The sequence below is a fragment of the Ochotona curzoniae genome, unplaced genomic scaffold, assembly GCF_017591425.1.
Source record: "Ochotona curzoniae isolate NIBS_2020 unplaced genomic scaffold, NIBS_Ocur_1.0 patch380, whole genome shotgun sequence".
NCBI lineage: Eukaryota > Metazoa > Chordata > Mammalia > Lagomorpha > Ochotonidae > Ochotona > Ochotona curzoniae.
This window is the reverse complement of record NW_024466951.1, coordinates 230,772-255,127: the sequence shown is the minus strand read 5'-3', so window position 1 is coordinate 255,127 and position 24,356 is coordinate 230,772. Positions and strand designations below refer to the sequence as shown.

The 24,356-nt window shown below is 40.6% G+C and overlaps 1 protein-coding gene across 1 annotated transcript in view; it reads right to left on the bottom strand.

The window, feature by feature from the left end:
- Positions 1-7,661: 7,661 nt before the first annotated feature.
- Positions 7,662-24,356, bottom strand: part of LOC121167507 (kinesin-like protein KIF3A) — a 35,569-nt gene continuing 18,874 nt past the window's right edge. The window contains exons 10-19 of the mRNA XM_040996950.1: positions 24,181-24,252; positions 22,179-22,187; positions 18,797-18,953; positions 17,299-17,479; positions 16,987-17,097; positions 15,184-15,309; positions 11,381-11,434; positions 10,982-11,050; positions 9,927-10,051; positions 7,662-8,960 (exon numbers count right to left, since the gene is read on the bottom strand). Of these exons, the coding sequence (XP_040852884.1) occupies positions 8,912-8,960; positions 9,927-10,051; positions 10,982-11,050; positions 11,381-11,434; positions 15,184-15,309; positions 16,987-17,097; positions 17,299-17,479; positions 18,797-18,953; positions 22,179-22,187; positions 24,181-24,252 (953 nt within the window). The 3' untranslated portion in view covers positions 7,662-8,911. The remainder of the gene's footprint in view (positions 8,961-9,926; positions 10,052-10,981; positions 11,051-11,380; positions 11,435-15,183; positions 15,310-16,986; positions 17,098-17,298; positions 17,480-18,796; positions 18,954-22,178; positions 22,188-24,180; positions 24,253-24,356) is intronic.

Here is a 24,356-nt window from a genome sequence, read left to right as displayed (position 1 = left end):
TTAGAATTAACATGAAAGCATTTAGACAACTTGGAAACAAAACAAAACAAAACAAAACTTTCTGGGAATGCTGTGGATGTTTTTGGATCTCAGGACTTGGGGCACAGAGCACTGTTACAGGGAAAAGCCTCAGGGGACCGAGGATCAGGAGTCCAAGGCAGAAGGGACATTGTAAGCTTTCCTTACATTCCTTCTTCCCGGGTCTCTAAACAACCTGTGAGAACAGACACTGGGTCTTCTAGTTAGTGAGACAGAGTACACGATAACGTGGTTCTAAACATAGAAACGCTTCCTAGTTCTCATGAACTTGCTTTCTTTTTCTAGGTCTTTAGGATGCAGGTTTTCTCCAAGGATGAAAAGCAGGCCTGGGACAGGTGGGACAGAGAACACTGCGGCACAGCCTGTCACCTGGGCAGTGTTCCCAGGGAACCATTTTTTGTGCACCTACCCTGAGGTGCCTGACTCCAGGCTCTCGGTTAGACCATGGTCAGTATCAGGTCCCAGCATGCACTCCTCCAAGCCCCTCACAGGTACAGGAATGGGACATCAGTGACAGGGAGCGAAGTAGGGCTGGAAGCTGTTGGCTTTCCATTATATGCTCCTGTGTGTGCGCGTCCTCATATATGCAGAAATAGTAAAAAAAAAAATAATAATAATAAAGTAAATGAATACAACCTATAAATTGGATGATAACAAATGCTGACAAAAACAAAACCTAGGGGCCCAGTTTATGCCATCCTGGCAGCCCTGTTTCCCATCCAGCTCCCTGCTTGTGGCCTGGGAAAGCAGTCAAGGATGGCCCAAAACCTTGGGACCCTGCACCCACGTAGGAGACCTAGAAGAAGCTTCTGGCTCCTGGTTTCAGCTCAGTTCAGCTCCAGCTGTTGTGGCCATTTAGGGAGTAAGCCAGCAGATGGAGGATCTTTCTTTCTATCTCTCCTGCTCTCTGCAAATCTGACTTTCCAATGAAAATTTTAAAAGGAGAAGGAGCAAGAGGAAGAGGAAAAGGAAGAAGACAATGACAAGAATGAGCTGAAATCCTTACTGTTGTGAATGGAAAATGACGCAGCCACTTTGGAAAACAATTTTATAGTTTCTCAAGTGGTGAAACACAGTGTAAGATCCAACGAGTCTAGGTATGTATCAGAGAACTGAAACATGAACAGAGAAAACTTTGTGTACAGTGACTTTATAACAGCAAAGAAGGGGAAGCAACGCAAACGTCTGTCCACTGAGGGGAGGACCCCCACAGTGAAGACTACTGACCCCAAAAGGAAACAAACTACAACCTGGACGTCCCCAGGCCACGTGTTAGGCCAAAAAGGCCCGATATAGGAAGCCACACAGAGTATAATTCTACCTAAATGAAATATTGAAAACAGAAAAATTTACCAAGGCAAAAATGGGTTACTGGTTGCTAGGGGTTGGAGCACTGGAGCCAGGGCAAGAGTGTGTGAGTGGGTACAGTGTTTCTTTTGATGGTGACAAAATGTCGCATGAGGGCTAGGAACAGACTAACTCCTGAGCTGCCTCCTCCCGAAGGATCCAAGGATGGAAGGATCGGTGTCATGGTCTGTGAGTTGTATCTCAACAAAGCCATTATTGAAAGAAATCAGAGCAGGAAAACACAAAATCAAGTGTCAAATCATCGAAACGTGCCTTTTGAGAACATCTTCTCTGCAAGGACATGGATCTAGTAACAATGATTTAGCACTCTTTTCATCTTCACTTTCACGTCACCAGAATTAATACTAGTACTAAAATTACACAAAAATAGGTAATGCCTTTTTAACCCTCTCAAAATAAGGGAATAAATCAAAAGCTTAAAGTCTCACCCTGACCACAGCCAGTTTCACCCTGCCCACATGAAATACCCATGTGCCAAGGGCATTAAGTATGTAGGAGAGTCATGGGGGCTGCCCAGCCAATCAGAGGAGGTACACCCTGAACATTTTAATTTCCTCTCTTCTTTGATCGAGACTTATTTGCATTCAATGGCTAATGTGAGCTGTAGACTGCTACAGGATGAGTTTGGATTATAGTTTGTGTATGAGGCCCGGGTAACAAAGGAAAACCTGTCAGAAAGATTAAAAAAAAAAAAAAAAGCCACGCCAGCTGGGATTTGTCCACCTTAAGCCAAGGGCCAGTGAAGACAACGGTCAGGAACTGTCTCCAGGTCTCCCGTGCAGGTGCAGGAACCCAACGACTTGAACTATCACTGCTCCCACCCAGGTCTGGGTTAACAGACAGCCGGAATCAGGAACCGGGGGCAGGTATTAAACCCAGGTGCTCCTGTGTGGGTTACAAACACCCTAACTGATAAGCTGTGTCTCCACCCACCCACCCAGCCATAAAGTGGTGGAACAAGTTGAGAGAAAGGATACAAGCAGGCTCTTAGGCGGGTCTGTCAAAAGACAAGATTTAATGCAACTAACATTCAAGCTACTTCAGACCAAAATCTTGGACTCGGGATGGAAACACCAAACCTTTTAGCAGACCGAGAGAGCCCAAGCTGCAGAGCATACACTCACAGTGTGTGAGTGAGGCACAAGTTCAGGAGTAAGGGAATACTCACATCAACAGCACACATACTAGAATTGGAACGATACAGAGATTAGCATGGCCCTGTGTAAGGAATAAGTGGAAGTTACGACGCCTGTCATTTAGATACACTCATTTCAGCAACACAGACACCCACAGCACCTGCTTCCTGGGACACGCCTCCTGTTTGTATGTGGAACGTGTGTCACTGTGACAGTGAAGGCTGACCTGTCCCTCCTGGCTATCAGTCACTTCTGCCTGTTGCCTTTAAATAGACGCTCTTTAACTGGCATCTAACAGAAGGTAATACAAACTTATTTAATAAATGAATAGCAAAAGGCCACTTAGTTGAACTCTGGAGTTATGTCTAATGAAAACATCCTTGGGCCACTATGAGAAATGCTGGCCTCTGATAAAAGCGCAACAGGGGTCCTTGCTGCTACGGTCCACTTGTGCCACTGCCTGCCTCCTATGGAGCAAGGCTCAGCCTGGCCTCATCAAGCAATCCTGGATTGGCACATGCTACCAGTGTCACTGAGCACAGGACAGTACCTTCAGTTTTCTTGGGGCTGACTCCTAGCGTCCATCTTATTAGCTCAGGCTAAGGAGAATACAGACAACCCTCAGCAGGTGCTATGCTTACCCTCTCAGGAACAGGCATTCTGCCCTAAGGCCCAGACACTCACTTCTTAGCTTCCTAGAATCCCTTCTTTCACACTCTATCCTTCCCAACCACTTTTTTCTAGTTCACCTTTCAGTCTCTGCCTGATCCTTCCTGCCATTAGCCAGTGGTCACAACATACCTGGGTACCTGCTAGGCAGCTCAAGAATAGGCAGGTAGGGCCCAGCGCGGTAGCCTAGCAACTAAAGTCCTCGCCTTGCAAACACTGGGATCCCATATGTGCATCAGTTTGTGTCCCAACTGCTCCACTTCCCAGCCAGCTCCCTGCTTGTGGCCTGAGAAAGCAGTAGAGGACGGCCCAAAGCCTTGAGACCCTGCACCGGCATGGGAGACCTGGAAGAAGCTCTTGTCTCCTGGCTTCAGATCAGCTCAACTATGGCCATTGTGGCCACTTGGGGAGTGAACCAGTGGACGATCTTTCTGTCTCTTCTTCCCTCTGTGAATCTTTCCGATAAAAATAAATAAATCTTAAAAAAAAAAAAAAAGAAAAAAAGAGAAGAAAAGGAATAGAAAAGAAAAGGCAGGTAAAGACGCACTGTCTCCCGCAGCCCAGAGCATCCACGGCTCCTGAGAGGGAGAGAAAGAGAAGATGATTTTCCGTCCAGTGCTGAGCCAGTCCAAAGTCAGGAGCCAGGAGCTTCCTCCAGGTCTCCCATGCAGGTGCAGGGTCCCAAGGCTCTGGGCCGTCCTCAACTGCTTTCCCAGGCCACAGGCAGGGAGCTGGAAGGGAAGCGGGGCCTCCGGGATTAGAACCAGTGCCCATATGGGATCCTGGCGTATTCAAGACAAGGACTTTAGCCAGTAGGCTACCTCGCTGGGCCCCAGGACTTATTTTTCTAAGACACTATTTGAGGGTTCCATTGTACATCCTGCTGTGGCTTCCCACTTTCAGAAAATTCTTTCACAACAGGGGCCTGGCCAATCCCTGCCTGCCCCCTGACCCCAATTCACGGATCTCCAAATGCACACCACTATCTTTGCTGTGATGCCTTCCTACTAACCAAATTGCTTCAAAGTCTCAACAGCAGCACTTCCCTGAAAGGCTCGGCTGAGCCCTGGGTCAGGGAGACACATGCAGGGACTGTGCAGGCTGCAAGGGAAGGACCATTCGCCCTCGTCAACACACCCACTGTCACTAACACTGACACCGCCACCTTGCCCTCCTGACAGAGGAGGCGCAGGTCTGCGTTCCCAGGGAGAGCCTAGTCAGAACAATGCAGACATAAACACTGGAGAGGACACAGGCCACAGCAGCACAGCACACCCGAGGCAGTGGGGAGGAGAAATCAAGGCCACCCGACCGCGTGATGACTCTGGTATTTTAAGGAGGAGTTGGGCAATATCCTCTTGCTGAGATTGATATCGACTCTGAGAAATATTTTATTCCGTTGTAAAGTCCCAGTTAGATTCCTCTGTACAACTGGAGAAATAAAAGCCTTTGATTCAAAACTAGAATTTCCCCAGCCCTCTCAAAGGGATGGGGGAGGGGAGCAGGTGTGGCAGAATGTCTGATCTGTCATGTTCTTCAGTCACAGCCATGAACGTGCTCGGGTAAGAAAATCTGATGTTCTGATAACGTTGATAAAGTAACTTGAAGATCGGGCCACAGGAAGCCCAAGATCAATGCTGAGGGGAAACAGGCTCTTTTTGAAGTAGCCTCTTCACAATCATTTTCCCACACATTTGTTCAACTTCCGAAGGAAGACTGAATACCTGATTTGCTTTGCAAATGAAACAGCTTAAGAATAGGAAATTCAGATAATGTTACAACAAACATGTGTTTGGAAGATTCCTCCAGCTGGCATCAAGCTAAGGCTGTGGCTTTAGGTGGTGTGAACATGCCCGTGTAAGGCTCACGCTAACTGTAAGCTTAAGGTACTTGTGTACTATCTTGTTTCAAAAATGGATTCAGTGGTTTGTTAGAAAGGACTAAGACAGAAAATAACAATATAATTATTAGGACCAAAGAAGAAAGGAAGTAGCAAACAGTGACCCTGGGAGAAACAGCCTACAGGTAAGGGGGGCGTCAAATATTATAGTCCTATCAGCCAGCACAAAATCCATATTAGTTTACCTAGTTCTGATTGTCCACAAGTGGGGGGAAGAGTCCACTGGGCTAAGAGCTCTCCTGTGTCCGCGGCAGCATCCTGGCAACCCCGGTGCTAACAGGCTTCCTGATACAGGCAGACACTGGCTCCAAACCTCAGTTGGCAAGAGTTACAGAAGTTATAATTCCATCAGTCTGCTTGCACACACTTGTTGAAGGCATGACTTGAGAACTGGTTTCTATTCTCAAACACCTAATGACAGGGATAACAAAACTTCAGTGCTCTTGGTAGAAAATTTAGATGAATGAGAAGTATATTTAAAAACATCTTCCCCAAGTGTCTGCTTCACAATGACTTCTGCTTAAAAGTCCTACAGTGGTAAGAATGTTTGGGTGTGAAACAACACAAGCCTCTTTAACCACATGAAATGAAGAGGCCAAGCACAAAGAACCTGCTCATCACTTTAAGCTGCAAGTAAAAGCAAGTTCCAAGAAGACCACTACCACAGGCACTTGTTAAAAGAGTTTTATTTCTCATTTAACCATGCTGCATGGATACATACAATATTGATATATACAATTTAAGCAAATACAATTTATACATAAGATAGGACGCAAGTGTGGCTTTTGAAGTCAACGCAACAACTCATTGTTCAATTTGTAATTTTGGTTAGTACACCGCACTGCAGTAATGCTACTGAAATTATCAATGATTTATATTAGACTACAGTGTAAGTTCAAAGGCACTAGGAAGATCTATGTTTTCCTCTAGAATTAAAAAAAAAAAACAATAATTAAAAAGGAAAACAAATGCATATGTTAAGAAATTGGGCAGACACTGGCCTCATCCTTAATTCACAGCCCTGTAGGAAGGAGAGGGACTTTCCTTAAGACAAGTTAAGGGCAAAGATAAAAACAAACTAAAAAAGGCAACAAATGAACAAAAATCCCTGCGCCATAATTGTAATTTTTAAAGCATACTGCAGATAAAGTAGCACCCTCTCTTTCCCAGCACATTCAGACATTTTCTGCTGCAAAATGAAATTCTCCTTTTTCAGAACATGAATAATACAACTTGTCAAGCGGATTCTACTTACGGCGTAAACATGCCAACACAAATCCTTCTCCTCTTGACTAATCTCATATTTACAAGAATCTGGACAAAAATGGGAATAAAATTATACTTTAAAACCCTATTTGCATATATAATTATAAGGTTTATATTAAAGAACACTATAAACTGTAACATTTAACCAAAGCTTCTTTTAATAAATAAATATTACTTTTTAAATTAAGGAGAAAATACTTATTCAGTAATCACTTTAGACATACATTTAAAATATGCATATTTGCTTCACATAATGAGTAAGCTGGTTTATTTATATTCTTTCATGAAATGAATACTGAAGTTACAATTTATTTCATCTGTGGACAAACACACACTCCACGTGACATAAACCCAGCACTCCTGGAGCTGAGCTAAGTGGCCAGCTCCAAGCCAATGCCCACGTCTTCGTGTCAATGTTCAAGGCTGGCTTTCATGGTGAGTTTTATCATCTCTTAAGATAAACATTCAGTGTTCATTTGATATAATCATTGTTCAAGTACAAATGCTTACATGTTAATGCAGCCTGTTTTATGAGTTTCTCAGGATTTTGGCTTTTTACAAATTTTTTCTTATTGTGTCAAGGTAAAACAAAAGTTTAAACTACTATGTGTTAAAACAGTTCAAAAGTTATTCTTTCTCTAACTTACTTGCTAAAGATTAAAAAGCAGCAGCACTCATCTTTTTTTTTCCTATTGATAAAATTAAGATTTCTGTAATTACTAACAGTTACAGGCACACTACCAACACACTTTACATTTATCAAGTTATTCTGCACCACAAAACTCTTAAAAGACACATACATGTTCACCTCAAGTCTTCACAGTAACAAGTTAGTGCTCCACAGAGAAGTTAACTACCCTCAACTGCCCCACACCACAAAGAAGATGCCAGCAGTGAAACCCAACTCCCACGACAGAAAACACTCACCATCCACAGGCCAGCCAGCGCTCCACTTCTCCACAGGAGTTCAAATGCATGGACACTTCCATCATCACTTCATCATCTTCCACTTTCATGCCCTCCCTCAAACTTTATATCACCATCAGTAATTATAATCCAACAATTAACCAAACTGATGAGATTATATTTAAGAAATACTAATTGTGAAGTTTAAAACCTTTGCAACCAATGTATTTCAAAGCTAGTTACATATTATTACTTTTAATGTGTACAGATTTGTATTTATTGTAAAGGCAGAGGGAAGAGTGAGAGAGACATATCTCTTCCCATTCACTGATTAACTTCCCAAATGCCCAAAAGAGCCATGGCGGGGCCAGGCCAAAGCCTAGAGCCAGGAGCTTCACCCAGGTCTCCCATGTAGGTGGCAGCCAGGATTCATAGCAGCACTCCGACACGGTGAAGGCATCTACATTAGTGGTTTAACCCACAGCACCACAATGCCCACGTTTGCTCATGTAATTTTAAAACCCACAAAGTAGTTCAGGAGTACCATAAGTTTAAAAAAACCTAAAAACGCTGTAAGCAGTCAACAAAAGAACAAGTAATTCTATCTATTACAACTTATTTTACTATAACACATGATTTTTATTTTTAGAGGAATATTGTTTCACTGCATTAACCAACAGAAGAAATTAAAAGAAAATGTAATTTTTATAAAGTATAAAGAAAAATAAAACAGTGTTTCAAAGATTAAAAGATACTAATTTTGCTTGGGCACATTTTCTGGAAAATGGGGACCCTTTTCAGTTGGAAGACACAGACTCATTTCCACCAAAATTTGGAACTAGACAAAGCCAACACCCACAGGCCACACTTCAAAGTGAAGCTTTAAAAACACAAGTGGCGAGGACTAACGCTTCTTGTGTTCTACACCTCTCTTAGGTACAATTCACTGTTTCAAGAAAACATAAAATCAGAGAAACCAAGGAAGTATAGTTAAATTCAAAGTGGCAAAAAAAAAAAGTCTAGATGAAACACATTTTCACCTTTTCAAAAAATGTACACTTGCAAATATTGACTGTTGAAACATAAAATTCTCCACAACTCACTAAGACCAATTATACTTAAGATACAATCAGGACTTCCTGAAGCAGCTGGGCAGGTTAGTCTGAGGACAGTCATTTCTCAGCTGTGCAGCCCGGCATTCACATGTAGTATCATGACACAGGGCAATTCAGTCTGCTACTTTCCATGTGCAAATTAGGGCATACTTCCTAACTGCTCTGAAATTCTGGTTATCTACATATACAGTAGTTGAGCAAATTACCAGCAGATTTATATACACCTCTAAACTGCCAGTCTCCACAACACAAAGTGCCCCCAGGCTCCCCACACAATACAACCAAGAGGGGTGTGGCAACGCCAACAATCACAAGGTGTACGGTTTCAGTATGTTACATTAACTTAATATATACACAAACATCATTCACTGAATTATGATTTCCAGTCTTACATCATGATAAACAGCTTTCGCTGTTTGGAATTACACAGATGTCTTCAATGTTTTAATTAAAGATTTTGTCCAGCCATGAGAATATCATTAGTTTTTATTGTGATTTTAACTCTATAATATTTACTGTAGCAAAGAATCAATCACAGTTTCAGGCTTTGAAGAACGCTTTCTGTTTGGAGAAGAGAAAAGCAAAGTATGAAAGCTTGCTTAGAGGATGGAAATAAAACATACTAGGTAGCAGCAAACACAGGGTGGCCAGAGACAGGCTAAGGTCACACATGACTGAGACTTTGCCAGTACAGGAGGACAGTGCCCCACTACACCAGAGCCGTAACGGGCTGCCACATGTGAATCCCTTCAGCACCTCTCGTTTAAGGTACATATCAAAGTTTGTAACCCCTGACCTAAATGCTAAAGATAATGCAAAAGTGTGTATACTTTTAATATGTAACTGACTCCAGGTTCCACTATCCCCTTAAGTGTCAGGTTGTGTCTATGAAGTGATATAATAACTACATTAAGAACATACACTTCTTCCTACATGTAACCCAGAGTCCCACGGAGTCAGAGCAGCTCATTATTTTCTACCATTTCAGGAATTCCAAAGTGCTACAATCATATGGAATATCCTAAACTCCCCTTGATGCAGAAAAGGGAGGGAAGAAAACAAGCTCCAGCCCAGGGTTCCTATAATTTGATTTCTCTGGGTCTACATGATACACAGATACTACCCCAAGGCCAGTGCCTAAAGGAAAAGAAAAGATTGCCAACAAAGTTGGCTCAAGAAATCCATTTTCTGGGGTAATGCTTCTGACAGGAAAGCTACTCAGTGGGTACAATACCTTGAGAGACTAACCAGACAAACTAACTGGCATGTCACTAGAACAATTAAGAAATTCAGGAATTAAATAAGCAGGAAGGTAATCTATACATTTGGAAAGAACAGAGCAAATTAAAAATAAATTATACTACTCAAGAGGATGGAAGCAGTTAGCCAATTTAATTAACCCAAGCCATAATTTTATACGGAATCTCATTTTCATACATTAGCCAAAATATTTATCATGCTAAGTATATTTTAACTTTAAGGATACATCACAGCCCCCGCTGCACGGAGTGTAAGGGCGGTGCTCACCTCCTCCCCGTCTTCGGCCTTGCTTTGCCCTTTGACGTCCGTGGCCTTTCTAATTTCATCAAGGACTGACGCAGGCTCTCCTCAGTATAGGCAAGGTACACATGGGAAAGGTCCACTTCAAAGGGCTAAATCAAAAAAGCAAACAAGCCACTCTTACAGGAAGGAGATACACCAGATTTGGGGGGCAAATTTGGGGAAAATTCCTAGAAATACCACACAGGAAGCAAAATCTAGCAAAAGTCTAAAGGGATCTTCAAATCCCAATTCCTATAAAATGTTCAGCATGCATCAGAATTGGGGCACAATGCATAAAGCCTCCACTTGGGACATGTGCAACCCATACTGGCTTGAGCCCTGCCTTCTTCACACTTCAGGTAGAGCTCCCTGCTGATGTACCTGGGAGGCAGCAGATGATGGTTCAAGCATTGTGCACCATCCTACCCACATGGGAAAACTGGATGCAGCTCGGTGCTCTCAGCTTCGGTCTAGTCTAGTCTCGGCTGTCACACACACTGGGGAGTGAACCAGCAGATGGAAGATTTTCTCCACCCTTCCTGTCTCCTTTCTCTCCTGCCCCATCTCACTCTCTACCACTCTGCCCTTTAAGTAAACAAACAAGTCTTAAGAGTAAAAATGTAAATGCGTGCGACAAGAGGGTGGTGACTAAGAAGCCCTGACACACTATACATTTCCTTAAACGCAGAGAAAAGTGGCTGCTCTTTTCCATAAAGCCACTCACTCTTTTTGGAGACCTAGAACCAGAACCAGTTTTGAGAAAAAAGACAGACTCATTCTACTTTCTAGCCACAGTCCCATGACCGGGAAACGTGGATAAAGAGGACTGCAAAGAATGAATATATGTCCCTCTTCTGATAGAAATGATAAGTCTGCCATCGTGACTTACCCTAAAACAACTATTTCCAGAAGATTAGCTCATTTCTAAGTACAGATTATTAACAGATAAAGAGCATATTAATAATAATTTAAGAACCTATTTCTATGAAGAAGCAACTACTGTATTTTTAAAAAATACATTTTTCAAAAAGTTGTCTTACATCTTTCTCCTTTTTGTCAGGTACTGGAGTTTGCTTCCTCATGTTATTTCCTGTGTAGGCGACACATTTCTCAAAAAAGAAAAGCAGAGGGGAGAACAAGTCATAATTAGTAATCAACACTATGAACTAGGTAAACCAGAGGAGATCCTCTGAGACTACACTAGTAAGACAGGATTTGAATGCTGGAATGAAAAGGGACCCAAAAACCATTCAGTCCACTTAGTCCTTGGCCTATACTACATCTGTGGCATGCTCTGAAGGTGTGGCCAGTTAGAAAAACCTCCCACCCACACTCCTGGGTCTCATCGGTTTCACACCATGGCCATCTCATCTCCACAACACTGTGTCCACCTCGCAGGAAGGACTCCAGCAGAACTTCATGCAAGAAGGAACACTCACCAGCTGCCATTCTCCGATGTCTTCATTCCAATGGACATAATTTTCAATCATTTCCTTTAAAAAGAGTGAAAAATCATCTCAACTAATTTTTTAGTAATGAAACTAAGCATTTAGTAATGTTAAATGACAAAAGTCAAAACTTGGATCAGGCATTTTGCCCAGCAGGCAAGATGCCCATGTTCCACACCGAAGCAAGTGGGTTCACTACCCAATTCTGGCTCATCACTCGAGCTTCCTACTGGTACAGACGCTGGCAGGGGTTGGGGTGTAGGCTCAAGTCATTGGGTTCCCACAACTGAGAGTCCTGGGTGCTCCTGGATACCAGCTTCAGCTCTTGTTCAGACTGAGTAATTACAGGGTAATTACAGGTTAATTACTGGGAAGTGAGTCAGTGTGGATGGGAGTGCCTATTCCTTCTCTGTCTCATAAATAAGTATTTTTAAAAATATTAAGTACCAGGGACCAGCATTGTGGTATAATGATGTTGGGTTGCTGTCTGCAACACTGGTATTCTATATGAGCCTATCTGAATCCCAGCTGCTCTATTTCCAATACAGCTCCCTTCCAACATGCCTACAAAAGCTGCAAAGCACAGTCCAAATGCTGGGCCCCGGCCCCTTGCAGTAAACCCAAAGGAAGCTTGTGGCTCCAGGTTTCAGACTGACCCAGCCCCAGCTATTGCAGTTATTTGGGCAGCAAACCAGTGGATGGAAGATCTCTGTCTCTCCCTCTTCTCTGATTTCTGCCTTTCAAATAAATTTTTTTTTTACTTTATGATTTTTTAAATTATTATTTTATTTGATAACCTTTACATAGTTGATTGGGGCACAAAGGATCAAGGGTTACAGGAAAGTGGGTAAGACCATTGTTTCCACATTCTCTCTCTCTTTTTTTTCCTGTATCTGGGGTAAGAGGGAAGATAAGGAGAGAAGCCACAGTAAGCCTCCCACCCATCCCAGGTCCCCGATGTGGGGCATGTTCCGAGGGCACTGCTCAAGTGGTTTTGATAGTTCAACAGTTCTGAATTGCTGCCAATCTCACCATTCCAAGCACAATGAAATCTCTCCAGAATCCACTGGCTGACATAGTCCACCTCTTTTAAAAACGTTAAGTCTTAGGACAGCATTGTGGCAAAGCAGGCTAAGTTGACACTTGGGATGCCTGCATCCCATATCAGAGTTCCAGCTTGATCCCAGCCACTCCACCCCTAATCTAGCTTCCTTCTAATGCATATGGGAAGTGCTTGGGTCCCTGATGCAACAAAGGAGTCTGTTGGCTGGCCCAGGCTCAGCTGTCACATATTCAGAGGGTGACTCAGCACATGGAAGAGCTCTCCCTCTCTGTCATGGCTTATTTTAAATAAATAAATACATGATTCTTAAAAATGATACATCTCAAAATAGATATTGCATGATACTTTCAAAATGAATCTTTAAATGCACATTTCTTATATGTAGATAATACTAAGTTTTATTAAAAAAAAAAAAAACAGGAACAGGATGAGGAGTGCAGCAAAGTGAAGGAACAGGGTGGGGGAGACCATTTGGTAGAAGCGAAGTCACCCACAAGGCCCCAGCTTTTGTTTTGGGGATAATCAGCTCAAAATAAAACACTCAATACAAGCAAGCCTTCCAAGGACCCAGAAAGAAAGTGACCACAAATCCAGGATCTATTTCATGTACCTGGGGTTCAAAGCAAAAACAAAACAACACAACATAACTCAAAACAAAACAAAACAAAACAAACACCCTTAAAGTCCATTTTCAAACATACTTCTTCAAGTTACAATGAGATTTAAAATCATTTTTTAAAAATTATTTTATTAAAGCATACGAAAATGTACCAGAAAGACTTTTTTTTTTTAAATTAAAAAGATTTTTCATGCTGCCAGCACAGCAACCAGGGCAGAGGGCAGGCCTGCTGAACCAACTGGTGTACGTGAAGGCTGAGTGTATGATGGGCAGGATTGGGCTGGGCTGCAACACCCATTGGTTTGCGTAGGAGATAGGACTAGAGACACAACTGACCCATCAGCTGCAACCACCAGCACGTGCATAAGCTGATTGGGGCGACAGTCTGTATTGGATCCTGTATTGCCAAGCACAAACAAGAATCAGATCTGGGATCACCTCAGATGAAGTTTCTTTGGGGATTCCCCCAACTGAATTGCTGAACTTAGAACCCCAACCATGGAGAGAATTGCAGGTTCCACAGTCTGATCGTGGAGTGCATATGTCAGACACGGGCCTCCTCAGTGGTTTAGACAGAGCAGTGGCCAACATATCCAGGTGCGCACGGAGGACATGGCAGTACATTACAGGCTACAGAGAACACCTGGACCATAACAGAGGATGAAGGACAGAACAAACGCATCAACTACCTCAGCCAAGTGTTGGCAGTGAATATCTGGGCAAATGGAGACTCTAAGGTGGACTATGTCAACCAGTGGATTCTGGAGAGATTTCATCATGCTTGGAGTGGCAAGATTAGCAGTAATTCAGAACTGTTGAACTACTAAAACCTCTTGAGCAGGACCCTCAGAGCATGCCCCACACTGGGGACTCTAGGGTGGTGTTGGGTGGCTGTCCTCCATCCCAGGGTGCAGAAGCATTTGGGACGTTGGATGTGGTTTCTCTCCTTATCTCTCCACTTCCCCCAAATACAGGAAGGAAAAAAAGAGAATGTGGAAATGGTGATCTCACCCACCTTCCTATAGCCTTTGACCCTTATCACCCTAATCAACTATGCAAAAATCATCAAAAATTAAAAATTAAAAAAAAGATTTACAAGTTATACTGCTATTCAGAACATCTGAGATGGATGATAGCTGCTGCACAATCATGTGAATGTATTCACACTGAACTAGACACTTAAAAACAACAGGAACAGGATGAGGACACGGCAAACTTCAATGTGATGTGTATGTTTTTAACACTTATCTGTTTTTATTGGAAAGTCAGATTTACAGAGAGAAGGAGAGACAGAGACAAAGATCTTCCATCTGCTGGTTCACTTCCCAAGTGGTCACAATAGGCAGAACTGAGCCTATGTGAAGCCAGGAGCTTCTTTCGGGTCTTCCATGCAGGTGCATGGTCCCAAGGCATTGGACTGCCCTATACTGCTTTCCCAGGCCACAAGCAGGGTGCTGGATAGGAAGTGAAGCAGCTGGGATAAAAACCAGCACCCATAAGGGATCCTGGCACATTTAAGGTGAGGAATCCACACCAGGCCTGTGATGTAAATTTTACCACATATACAGAAAGCAAAAGAAAGAACCTCCAGAAGCAGGGAGAACTAACACAAGGGATCTATTTATTCTACTTGCATGATAAAGGATGCTCAACTGATGAACAGGACTGACATGAATGATGACATGATGACGTGATGATGAACTGAACGGACATGAATCTCAGTTCTTCCAAACAGCTAGGAAATTCTTCTTTAGATACTTAGATACTCAGAGTCACATATTCAAAACATCAACAACTAAATAAAATGTGATGGGATTCTAGAAAATTTTATGGCCAATTGTGAAATATAAACATTTAGCATCAGTGACCTTAGAAAATTATACTTCCTCCTTTTTAAAATTATTATTTGCAAGGCAGATTTTTCCAGAGAGAGGACAGACAGAGAAAGGTCTTCCATTTGTTGAGTTGGATAGGAAGTGGAGCAGTCAGGACACCAACTGGCACCTGCAGGCAGAGGATTAGCCTATGATGCCACCATGTCGAACCCCCTATTTCCTTGTTTCTTAACTACAGTCAACCACTAAAATCTAGGTCAGAGAATTTCTCACGTACCTGATAATCCTGAGGTATAAAATTATCAATAATAAGCATCTGAAGTCGAAGCTCTCGGCTAAGTTGTCGAATATTCTCCAATAGGCCTTCAATTTCCCTCTGATGTTCTTGCTGGAGATCCGCCATCTACAAGAAAATTTGTGAAAATACATGAACAAACAAGATGCTACGCATAAAACAGTTACACACGACAACTGAGGAAACTGATTCAAGAAGGCTCGTGAGACCTTACTCAGTTCTTTTAACAAAATTATGGTTAGAAAATGGGGTGCTGGGGCAGAGGATCTGGCGGGTCCAGGTTGTGCACCCAGTTATGAGAACCGGTTATCTCCTCAGTGGAAAAGACAGAGTAGTGGATGGCAGGCCCTGACGCACACAGAGGCCGTGGCAGCCCATGGAGACCTGCAGAGGACATCTGGTACCACAGCAGAGCAAGGAGGCAGAACAAATTGGACAACTGCCCCAGCTAAATGATGACAGCAAAAATCTGGGCAAATGGAGACTCTAAGGTCAACTATGTCAGCCAATGGACATTGGGAGGGATTCTTCTTCTATGGATCAGCAAGATCGACAGCATTCAGAACTACAAAAACCACTTTGGTATGTACCACACTGGGACCCTGGGCTGATATTGGATGGCCACTCCCCTTCTCCGGGTATGGGGAGTTTGGGAGACTGGGTATGCCTTCTCCCATTATCTTCCCCCTTCACCCCAGAAAGAGAAAGAAGAAATAGAAGATTCAGAAGTGATAATCACACCCATTTTTTCTGGACCCTGGATTCTCCCCCCAACCCTGATTAACTATGTAACCATCATCTAATTAATTTTTTTTTTTTAAAAAATGAAAGTTGGGCCTGGCAAGGTGGCACAGTGGTTAAGGTCCTCACCTTGCACGCCCGGGATCCCATATGGTCACTGGTTCTAATCCTGGCAGCCCCACTTCCCTTCCAGCTCCCTGCCTGTGGCCCAGGAAAGCAGTCGAGGACGGCCCAAGGCTTTGGGACCCTGCACCCGCATGTGGGAGACCCGGAAGAGGCTCCTGGCTTCGGATCGGCATAGCATCGGCCGTTGCGCTCACTTGGGGAGTGAATCATTGGACGGAAGATCTTCCTCTCTGTCTCTCCTCTCTGTATATCCTCCTTTCCAATAAAAATAAAAATAAATCTTCAAAAAAAAAAAAAAAGGAAAGTTACTTCCAGGACAAATTTAAAAAAAAGAAGAAGAGAAAGAAAAGAAAAAGAAAATGGCACTGGCACTGTGGTGTAGTGAACTGAGCCACGGCCTGCGGTGCCGTCATCCGACACGCGTGCTGCTTTGAGCCCTAGTTACTACACTTGGCCCATCGTCTGTTACTTTTCCCAGGCCATCAGAGTCAGACAGAAAACTGAGCAGCAGACCTTGCACCAGTGTCCAAATAGGATGCTGGCATTTCAGACAGGGGCTCTGCCAGCTATATATACCACAATAAATAAACCTGTAAAAACAACAACTTTTTAAACTTCAGAATTCTATTTGTGGGTAATTCTTACTTCCCTTTCAGAGGCAGAAAAGTGAGAGATACACACAGCAAGTGCAAGAGAGAGAGCATACTCCCTTCCTTGGCTCACTCCCCGACGCTGCAGCGGCAGCACTGGGCTGGGCTGGAATCCAACTCCAGCTTCTCCCCTGAGTGTCAGGAACCCAGTTACCTGAGCTCTGGCTGCTGCCTCCCAGCTCAGCAACAGCAGAACCTGCAGTCAGGCACCTTAATGTGGCATGAAGTTAAACAACTGCCCCACGAGTAATTTGTAAGAGAGACCAACCTCTGACTTTGCAGCCATTAGCATTGTCCACACTTTCTTTAACTTCTTGGTCTTTCCCTGTGCTTCTTCTTGCAAACTGGTATATTTTTCTTCAATATCCAAGCGTTCTTGCTATGACACAAAATGGTAATCTTCAGAATTTTTTGTGAAAACACAATTTAGTTATTTGACAAATGATATTCTTATTATTAACACCAAAGTAATCCACAAATTGGCTTTAAAATTTATTAAGATTACAACTATCTATATTTTAATTGGAAAGTTAAATAACTTAAACAAAATATTAAACTAAGAACAAAAAAGTCACATTACTTCTTTTTCCTCAAGTTCTTTGCGAAGCTGCTCTGCTCTTTTCCTTCTTTCTTCCAATTCCATGTTAGATTCTTCAAGAAGTTTTTCTTGCTCCTCAGCTTTAGCCAACAAATCAACACCACCAACAATGACCTTTTTTTCCAGTGCAGACAATTTTTCCAGCAAAGATTGATGCTCTTGTCTGCTCATTAAAATAAGAATATTTTCAGGACCAGTACTGTGGCATGGGCAGGTAACACTGCTGCGATGCAGGCATCCGAAATGAGAAACCAACTGGTGTTGTGGTTGCCCAGTTCCCAATCCAGCTAGCTTCTAATAGCCTGGAAAAAGCATTGATGATGCAACTGCTAGGGTCTCTGACACCCACATGGGAGACCAGGATGAGACTTTTGGATCCTGGCTTCAGCCTGGCCCAGTGCTAGCCACTGTGGTCATCTGGAGAGATAACAAACAGGTGAAGATCTTTCTCTCTCTTTTAAAAAATAAATAAATAGGGGGTTGGCATGGAGGCACAGTAGGCTAATCTTGCACTGGCAACAACAGCATCCCATATGAATGCTGGTTCATGTCCTGGCTGCTCCACTTCCAATCCAGTTCCCTGTTTATGGCCTCATAAAGAAGTGGAAGATGGCTCAAGTCCTTGGGCTCCTATACTCACAATGGAAAACCAAAAAAATTCCTGGCTCCCAGCTTCAGAGCTCTGGCTGTTACAGTCATTGCGGAGTGAATAAGTCAATGGAGGATCTCGTGCTCTGTCTCTCCCTCTATCTCTTTGTAACTCTTTCAAATAAAATAAATATGTAGGTCTTTTTAAAAAGAATGTTTTATATAAAAATCATATACTGTTTTTGGGATATCATCAGTTCCCAAAATTTAACAAGATTTTGAACTACAATCTCAAAACAAATACAATTATGTAACATCTTTACAAAATTATACCACTGGGTAGTGTTAATTCATGATATGATCCAATTTTACAGATTTCTTTTACTTCCACACAGATTTGAAATCATGAAAACAGAGCTAACATTGAAATACATCACATATTAGGCCAGCACTGGGGTGTAGTGTACTGTGCCGCTGGCATCCCAGATCGGAGCCATTTTGTCTCTTGGCTACTCAACTTCTGGTCCAGGAAAAGCAGCAGAGAATGGTCCAAGTGCTTGGGACTCTACACCCACATGGGAGACCTGGAACAAGCTCAGGGCACTTGGCTTCAACCTACTGCCATTTTGGTGGTGAACCAACAAATGGAAGATTACTCTCTTTGCCTCTCCCCCACCCTCTCGGTAACTCTGCTTTTCAAATAAATCAATGAATTTGTTAAAAAAAAAAAAAAAGGAAGAAAATATACTACATACAATGTGATCTTCTATATTAAACAATACTGGAGATAAAAATAAATTTTTCAATTGCTATTCAATTTTACGGCTATACATCCTATGAAAACCATTAAAAATTTAGCTCACAAACACATCTCAATTTACTAAATACTCACTGGGCTTTAAGAAGATCTTTCTCCCGTTTCTCTAATTCAGCTCTAGCTTTGTTTCTTTCTTCTTCTTCCATATCAAGCTTTGTTTCAAGTGCTTTTCTCTCCTCATCGATTTTTGCTTGCATTTCAACCATCTTATCTGGGGAAACTTTCTTTTTACCTATTTGAGTCATTCAATTGCAATAATCACTAACATGAGTCACTATTCCAGACTCAGAAACTGTCTTCACTTGATACTCAGGTATACAAAACCAAGCATTAACATTCTAAAGACATCAAACCAATAAAACCTTTCATTTCTACTTATTATGCTTATAGAACAACTTTTAAACTCATTGTTACATCCAAGCTCTTATTCAACTGTGCAATGATAATTAAGAAAAAAAGTACGTGAAAGACAAGCAAAACAGATGAGTAGAAAAAAAAGAAAAACATAAGGCAAATATTTGTGCTCCTCAACATTTTTAAAAAGCCAACAGGTTCTTCATTTACTTTTTCTTGATAACTAAGCACAAAATCAGGTGGCTTCTCAAAATTATCTTTCCTAAAACTAAATAAAACATGTTAAATGTTACATATAAATACAAAATAAATCTATTCATATAAAGAATTCATTTTTATTTTTTAGATTTTCCTAAAATTTTTATTAATTAAAAAAGTTTTGTTTCAAATTATGCAAGAAAGAATAAATTACATATTAATGATGTAACATTTACCTAGCATTGTCCGGATAATTTACAGCTAGTAAGCTATCATCCCACATCCTAATACTGTAAGTGAACAACTAGAACAGCCTGTGATGATTATGCCAGAGCCCATGCCTTTCCTAAGTCAGATCAAATATGCCAAATATCAAAATAAAGTTAAAAATACTGCTAAATTTTAAAAATCTGGATTACAGCTTCCAATGGATTACTTTGGCTATAATGTGTTCTTCATATACCTAATAGGTGGTTGATAAAAGTTTTTGATAAATTTCAAAATCTTTAAACTCAAGAAAAATGAAAATTGGTTAATAAACTAGATATGAAACTGAATCAAAGAGTATTCATTTCTGGTGATACAATTTCTTAGAAACATATATTCCTCCAGAAAACTAAACTTTTCACAGAATTGGTCTGAGGCTTTCCTGAAAGCTGTTTTATTCCTGACTTCCTTCCTTCCCAAGGACCACAGAGGAACATAAACCAGGAGAGTGCATACACTGTCAATGTCTCCACCCAGAACCCAATTCTTCTCGCTCGTAACGAAAAAGAATTAAAAAATAATTATGATGGAGATACACAACTGAATAGCTTCTTCCAAGAATCACAAGAAAGAGAATGACCCAAAGGTTTTAACTCTAGGACAAAAATGTATTTTAAAAACTTCAAGAGTTTAAGCTACATTATCCTTCATCTCTACAGTACTGTAAATCCAAAGCAAATCTAAGCCACAAAACAAATTAAATAAAAGAGAAAATAAAAGCACTGATCCAAATTCATGCTCTGGTATGGTGTGATTCATTGCATCCCGAAAGTCACTACAGACATGGTTCTGCTGCTCTGTTCGGCAAGGCGACTTGTATCAAATCATCTGATACAATTAGAAGTCTATTTCACTTCTATTCCCAGTGAATTCCTAGGAAGGTTTTCCCATTAATATTACCATTTCTTGGAAATTTATGGAGAAGAAATTTAAGGGAGGAAAGTATGTGGCCATATGTGAAGAGAAAATTCATGAAATTTACAAACTACTTCCTTTTTGTCTCACAATTATAAATATGTAAAGAAAATATTTTTAAATGTATATATGATGACATAGATATTAATGGTATAGAGGAAATTACCTGATCAACTATAAAAACAAGAATTTTAGGTTTCTAATTGTTTTGTTATGAGTCAAAAAGTTTCAAACACCATTAGGAGACAATAAAAGAAAAAGATTTTTGTACACAGAAATACAAAAGCATATGCTTATGGATGAATTAAGACTAGGTAATTTAGTAATTCAAAGCCATTCAGGTAACTTTTTTTTTTAAAGATCTATTTATTTTTATTGGAAAGGTAGATTTACAGAAAGATCTTCCCTAAATGGCTGCAATGGACAGAGCTGAGATGACCCGAAGCCAGAAGTTTTTCCCACCTTCCATGTAGGCACAGAGTCCCAAGGCTTTTGGCCATCCTCCACTGTTCTCCCAGGTCACAGCAGGGAATGGGAAGGGAAGTGGAGCATCTGGGACATGAACTGACATCCACACTGGATGATGACATAGGCAAGGTGAAGATCTAGCCACTGAGCTAGGGCCCTCAGATAAAAAATTTTTAATCTTGTTATTCTTTTTTTTTTAAATCAATTTTATGCTTTTTTTTGTTAACCTCATTTTAATTTTATTATGATTATTAAGTTTCATAATGATCATGTAAATGCATCTAGGGTTAGTTACAAAAGGCTAATCTTTAACTAACACATTACTGCAGCCAGAATCAGTTTGAATAATATAATCAAATAATATAATATATAATCAAATATATGTATAATATATATATATAATCAAATAATATTTTATGTGAATATGCACCAACTCTTCTAACCAGGTACTTAAAATTGTAGCGTCAGTAAAAGTCACTTTATAAACATTTTCTAAATATTAAAAAACGAAAAAGCTCCAGGCTCCTGGCTTCAGACCAGCTTAGCTCCGGCCACTGTGGCTATTTGGGGATTGAACCAACAGATGGAAGATTTCTCTGTAAAGCTGTCTTTTCAATAAAAATAAACAGATTTTTAAAAAGCAAAAAAGGAACCCACAGGTGCAGGCAATCAGGAATTTGACTCTCGGCTTTAAGGAAAAAATGTTTAAGTATGAAATCATTCACTTTTGTATCGTCAAAATCTAGCTTGAATTTGTACAAATTTATGAAAAGAGGAGGTTCTTAAAACATCAGCAATAACTAGGGTCTGTTGCAATGGCTTGATTGGCTAATCCTCCCCTTGCAAAGGCTGAGATCCCATATGGGTACAGGTTCGCGTCCTGCTTGCTCCATTTTCCATCCAGTGGAGGATGGCTCAAGACCTCAGGAGCCCGCATCTGTGTGGGAGACCCAGAATAAGCTCCAGGCTCCTGGCTTTGGATCAGCTCAGCTCTGGCCATGTTAGCCATCTGGTGGTGAATCAGCAGGTGGAAGATCTTTCTCTCTGTCTTCTTATTTCTATAAATCTGCCTTTCCAATAAAAATAAACAACTCTTCAAAAAAAAAAAAAGCTAAAATTGAAAAAAAGTAACTGCAAGATGCATACTTACCTTGCAAAAACAAAAGTATTAAATTTAAAAACAATAATGTATTTGGATGACAAAGTTCTTTCTAGAATAATTGTACCATGTGGAGTGCAAAGCAATCACACCAACCTGCTTGATCTTGCAATAAGTAGTAGTAAGCAAATCGCAGACAGGAAGCGAATGCATAGAGACGAGGAGGAAAAAAGGAAACATTATTTCTTTTGTAAAACAAAGAAAACTGCATAATAGCATTCATTTATAGTATAAGCATATAAACAAATCAAAACATCAAAACTGAAACACAGCTCAAGTAAAAAGAAAGCATATGCAACATGAGACGTGATTTAAGCAAAAATAAGATTTAATCTAACATCACAAATCTGTATCAAAAGTTCACACTGATTTTCAAACTCCTGCAAATGTAATAGTCAGCACCATGTGGTTATGCTAAAGGCATACATGGAATTGGGAACCTGCCCCTGGAAAATTATCTAAAAGGACAAAACAGAAAATTAAGCCAATCAAAAAATAGCAACTTAAAAATAACAAAATTCACACTGTCCACTTCCATATTTTACCAATTCAATGCTTCTTCTAGTATAAAAATTCACATTACAGGTGTTCCTCAGTTTAAGAAAATCCAACACAAAAAATCTGAACTAAAGACAGATTACAGTGATGTGTACTGTTTGGTTTAAAAAATACAAGAAAGAATTTATAAATATGGCAGATCTTCCCACACAGATTGAATTCTTCCATTTAATTAATAAACAACTTTTTTTCAGAAAAAAAATCTGCTATACAAAATGAAGTCCACCTGTACAGTAGTAAGCTTACATTTAACCTATCACTATATTCTTAAGCAGAACTGTAGTAACGATTCCATCTGGTGACACAGCAACAGACACCTGAGAAAAGGCCATTCCAGGGCTGGGAGAGGGGGCGTGCACACAGTCACACACAGCAACCACAGGCTGGACAGTCACCTCGCCGCTCCCCAACACGTGGCAGCAAAACAGTCAAGGTGAGGTATGCAAATTGCAGTGAAAAATTAAATGAAGTACAACTCATACCATACTTTCATTTAACTTCTCTTAAAGACTTAAGGTAAAATTTTTAAAAAGTAAATTACATGCCTCCTACTGATATTTTTCCTATTTCACATGTTACAATACAAAATTATACCTGTATAAAGCAATTTCATATATTTTAAAAAGTGACCTTTGAAATTGTCTTGGTAACTTGCTTAAAATTTGTCAAGAGAAAAATATTTCTAAAAATCTAGGAATTCTTCCTTTACAAAGCTAAACAATAAATAATTATTTTTATTAGTTTTAGAAAAGGTAAGTACACAGATAATGCTTTAAAAGACAGTAAGCTGCAAGCTGCTATAAAAAACTTCACCTCCCTTCTTTTTCTGGAAACAAAATATACATATATGTGTATGATTAATACTTTTCAATTTAAGGTTTAAAAAAGAAATAAGAAATAAGTCTAAATAGATCCACCATAAACTAACTGTGGTTCTAAGTATCAAATCATATCTTTAAACATTTCTTTAAATAGAGTAATTTAGAAACAGGAATAATGCTCCTGTGAAGTAAAATACTACTCAATTTCTCTTCAATGGCTTCAATCATCACATTTTTATTTAAGAGACTTTAGTCTTAAGCCACTGCTAGTAGAAGACTAGTTATAAAATGTTAACTATGTGACATGCTATAATGGATATTGGTACACTTCCAAATCCAACCTGTACTGTTCCAGGTTGAGGATTTGTTATTGCACATGCTTTATCCTGCACAGCAGTAGAAATATATCAAAACATTAAAAAACAGTAATAAGAATGATTCTCTGTACAGCTTACTAGCTCTCTTTACATTATCTCGATTGCAAAAGCATGAATCTCTCTTCCATTGTCTTGGGCATCAGCTACAGCGCATGTCTTGACAATCACAGTCAATGGGAAGCAATGAAGGAGGGAGGGGATCACCACATGCTTTGTTTTACAGAGAAGTCCAACATGTTTTCTTCGAATAATGACAGGGAGCGGTTGCAGCATTTCTCAAATGAGGCCATGGGTTATGGAAAAGCCAAAGCTCTGTTAGAGGATTTAAGAGCTGCCACTCACTGGGCAAGAACTTATCCAGAGGTTTCTCTATGACAGAACATGTGGAGTCTGAACTACTGCTGCTGCTACTGCCTGGAAGACAAAGAAATGAGCCCAACTGGAACCAAACCAAGAGGAAACAAGAATATGAACAAACACACAAAGAAAAAAATTCAGTTCCAGAGAAAGAATTTTAA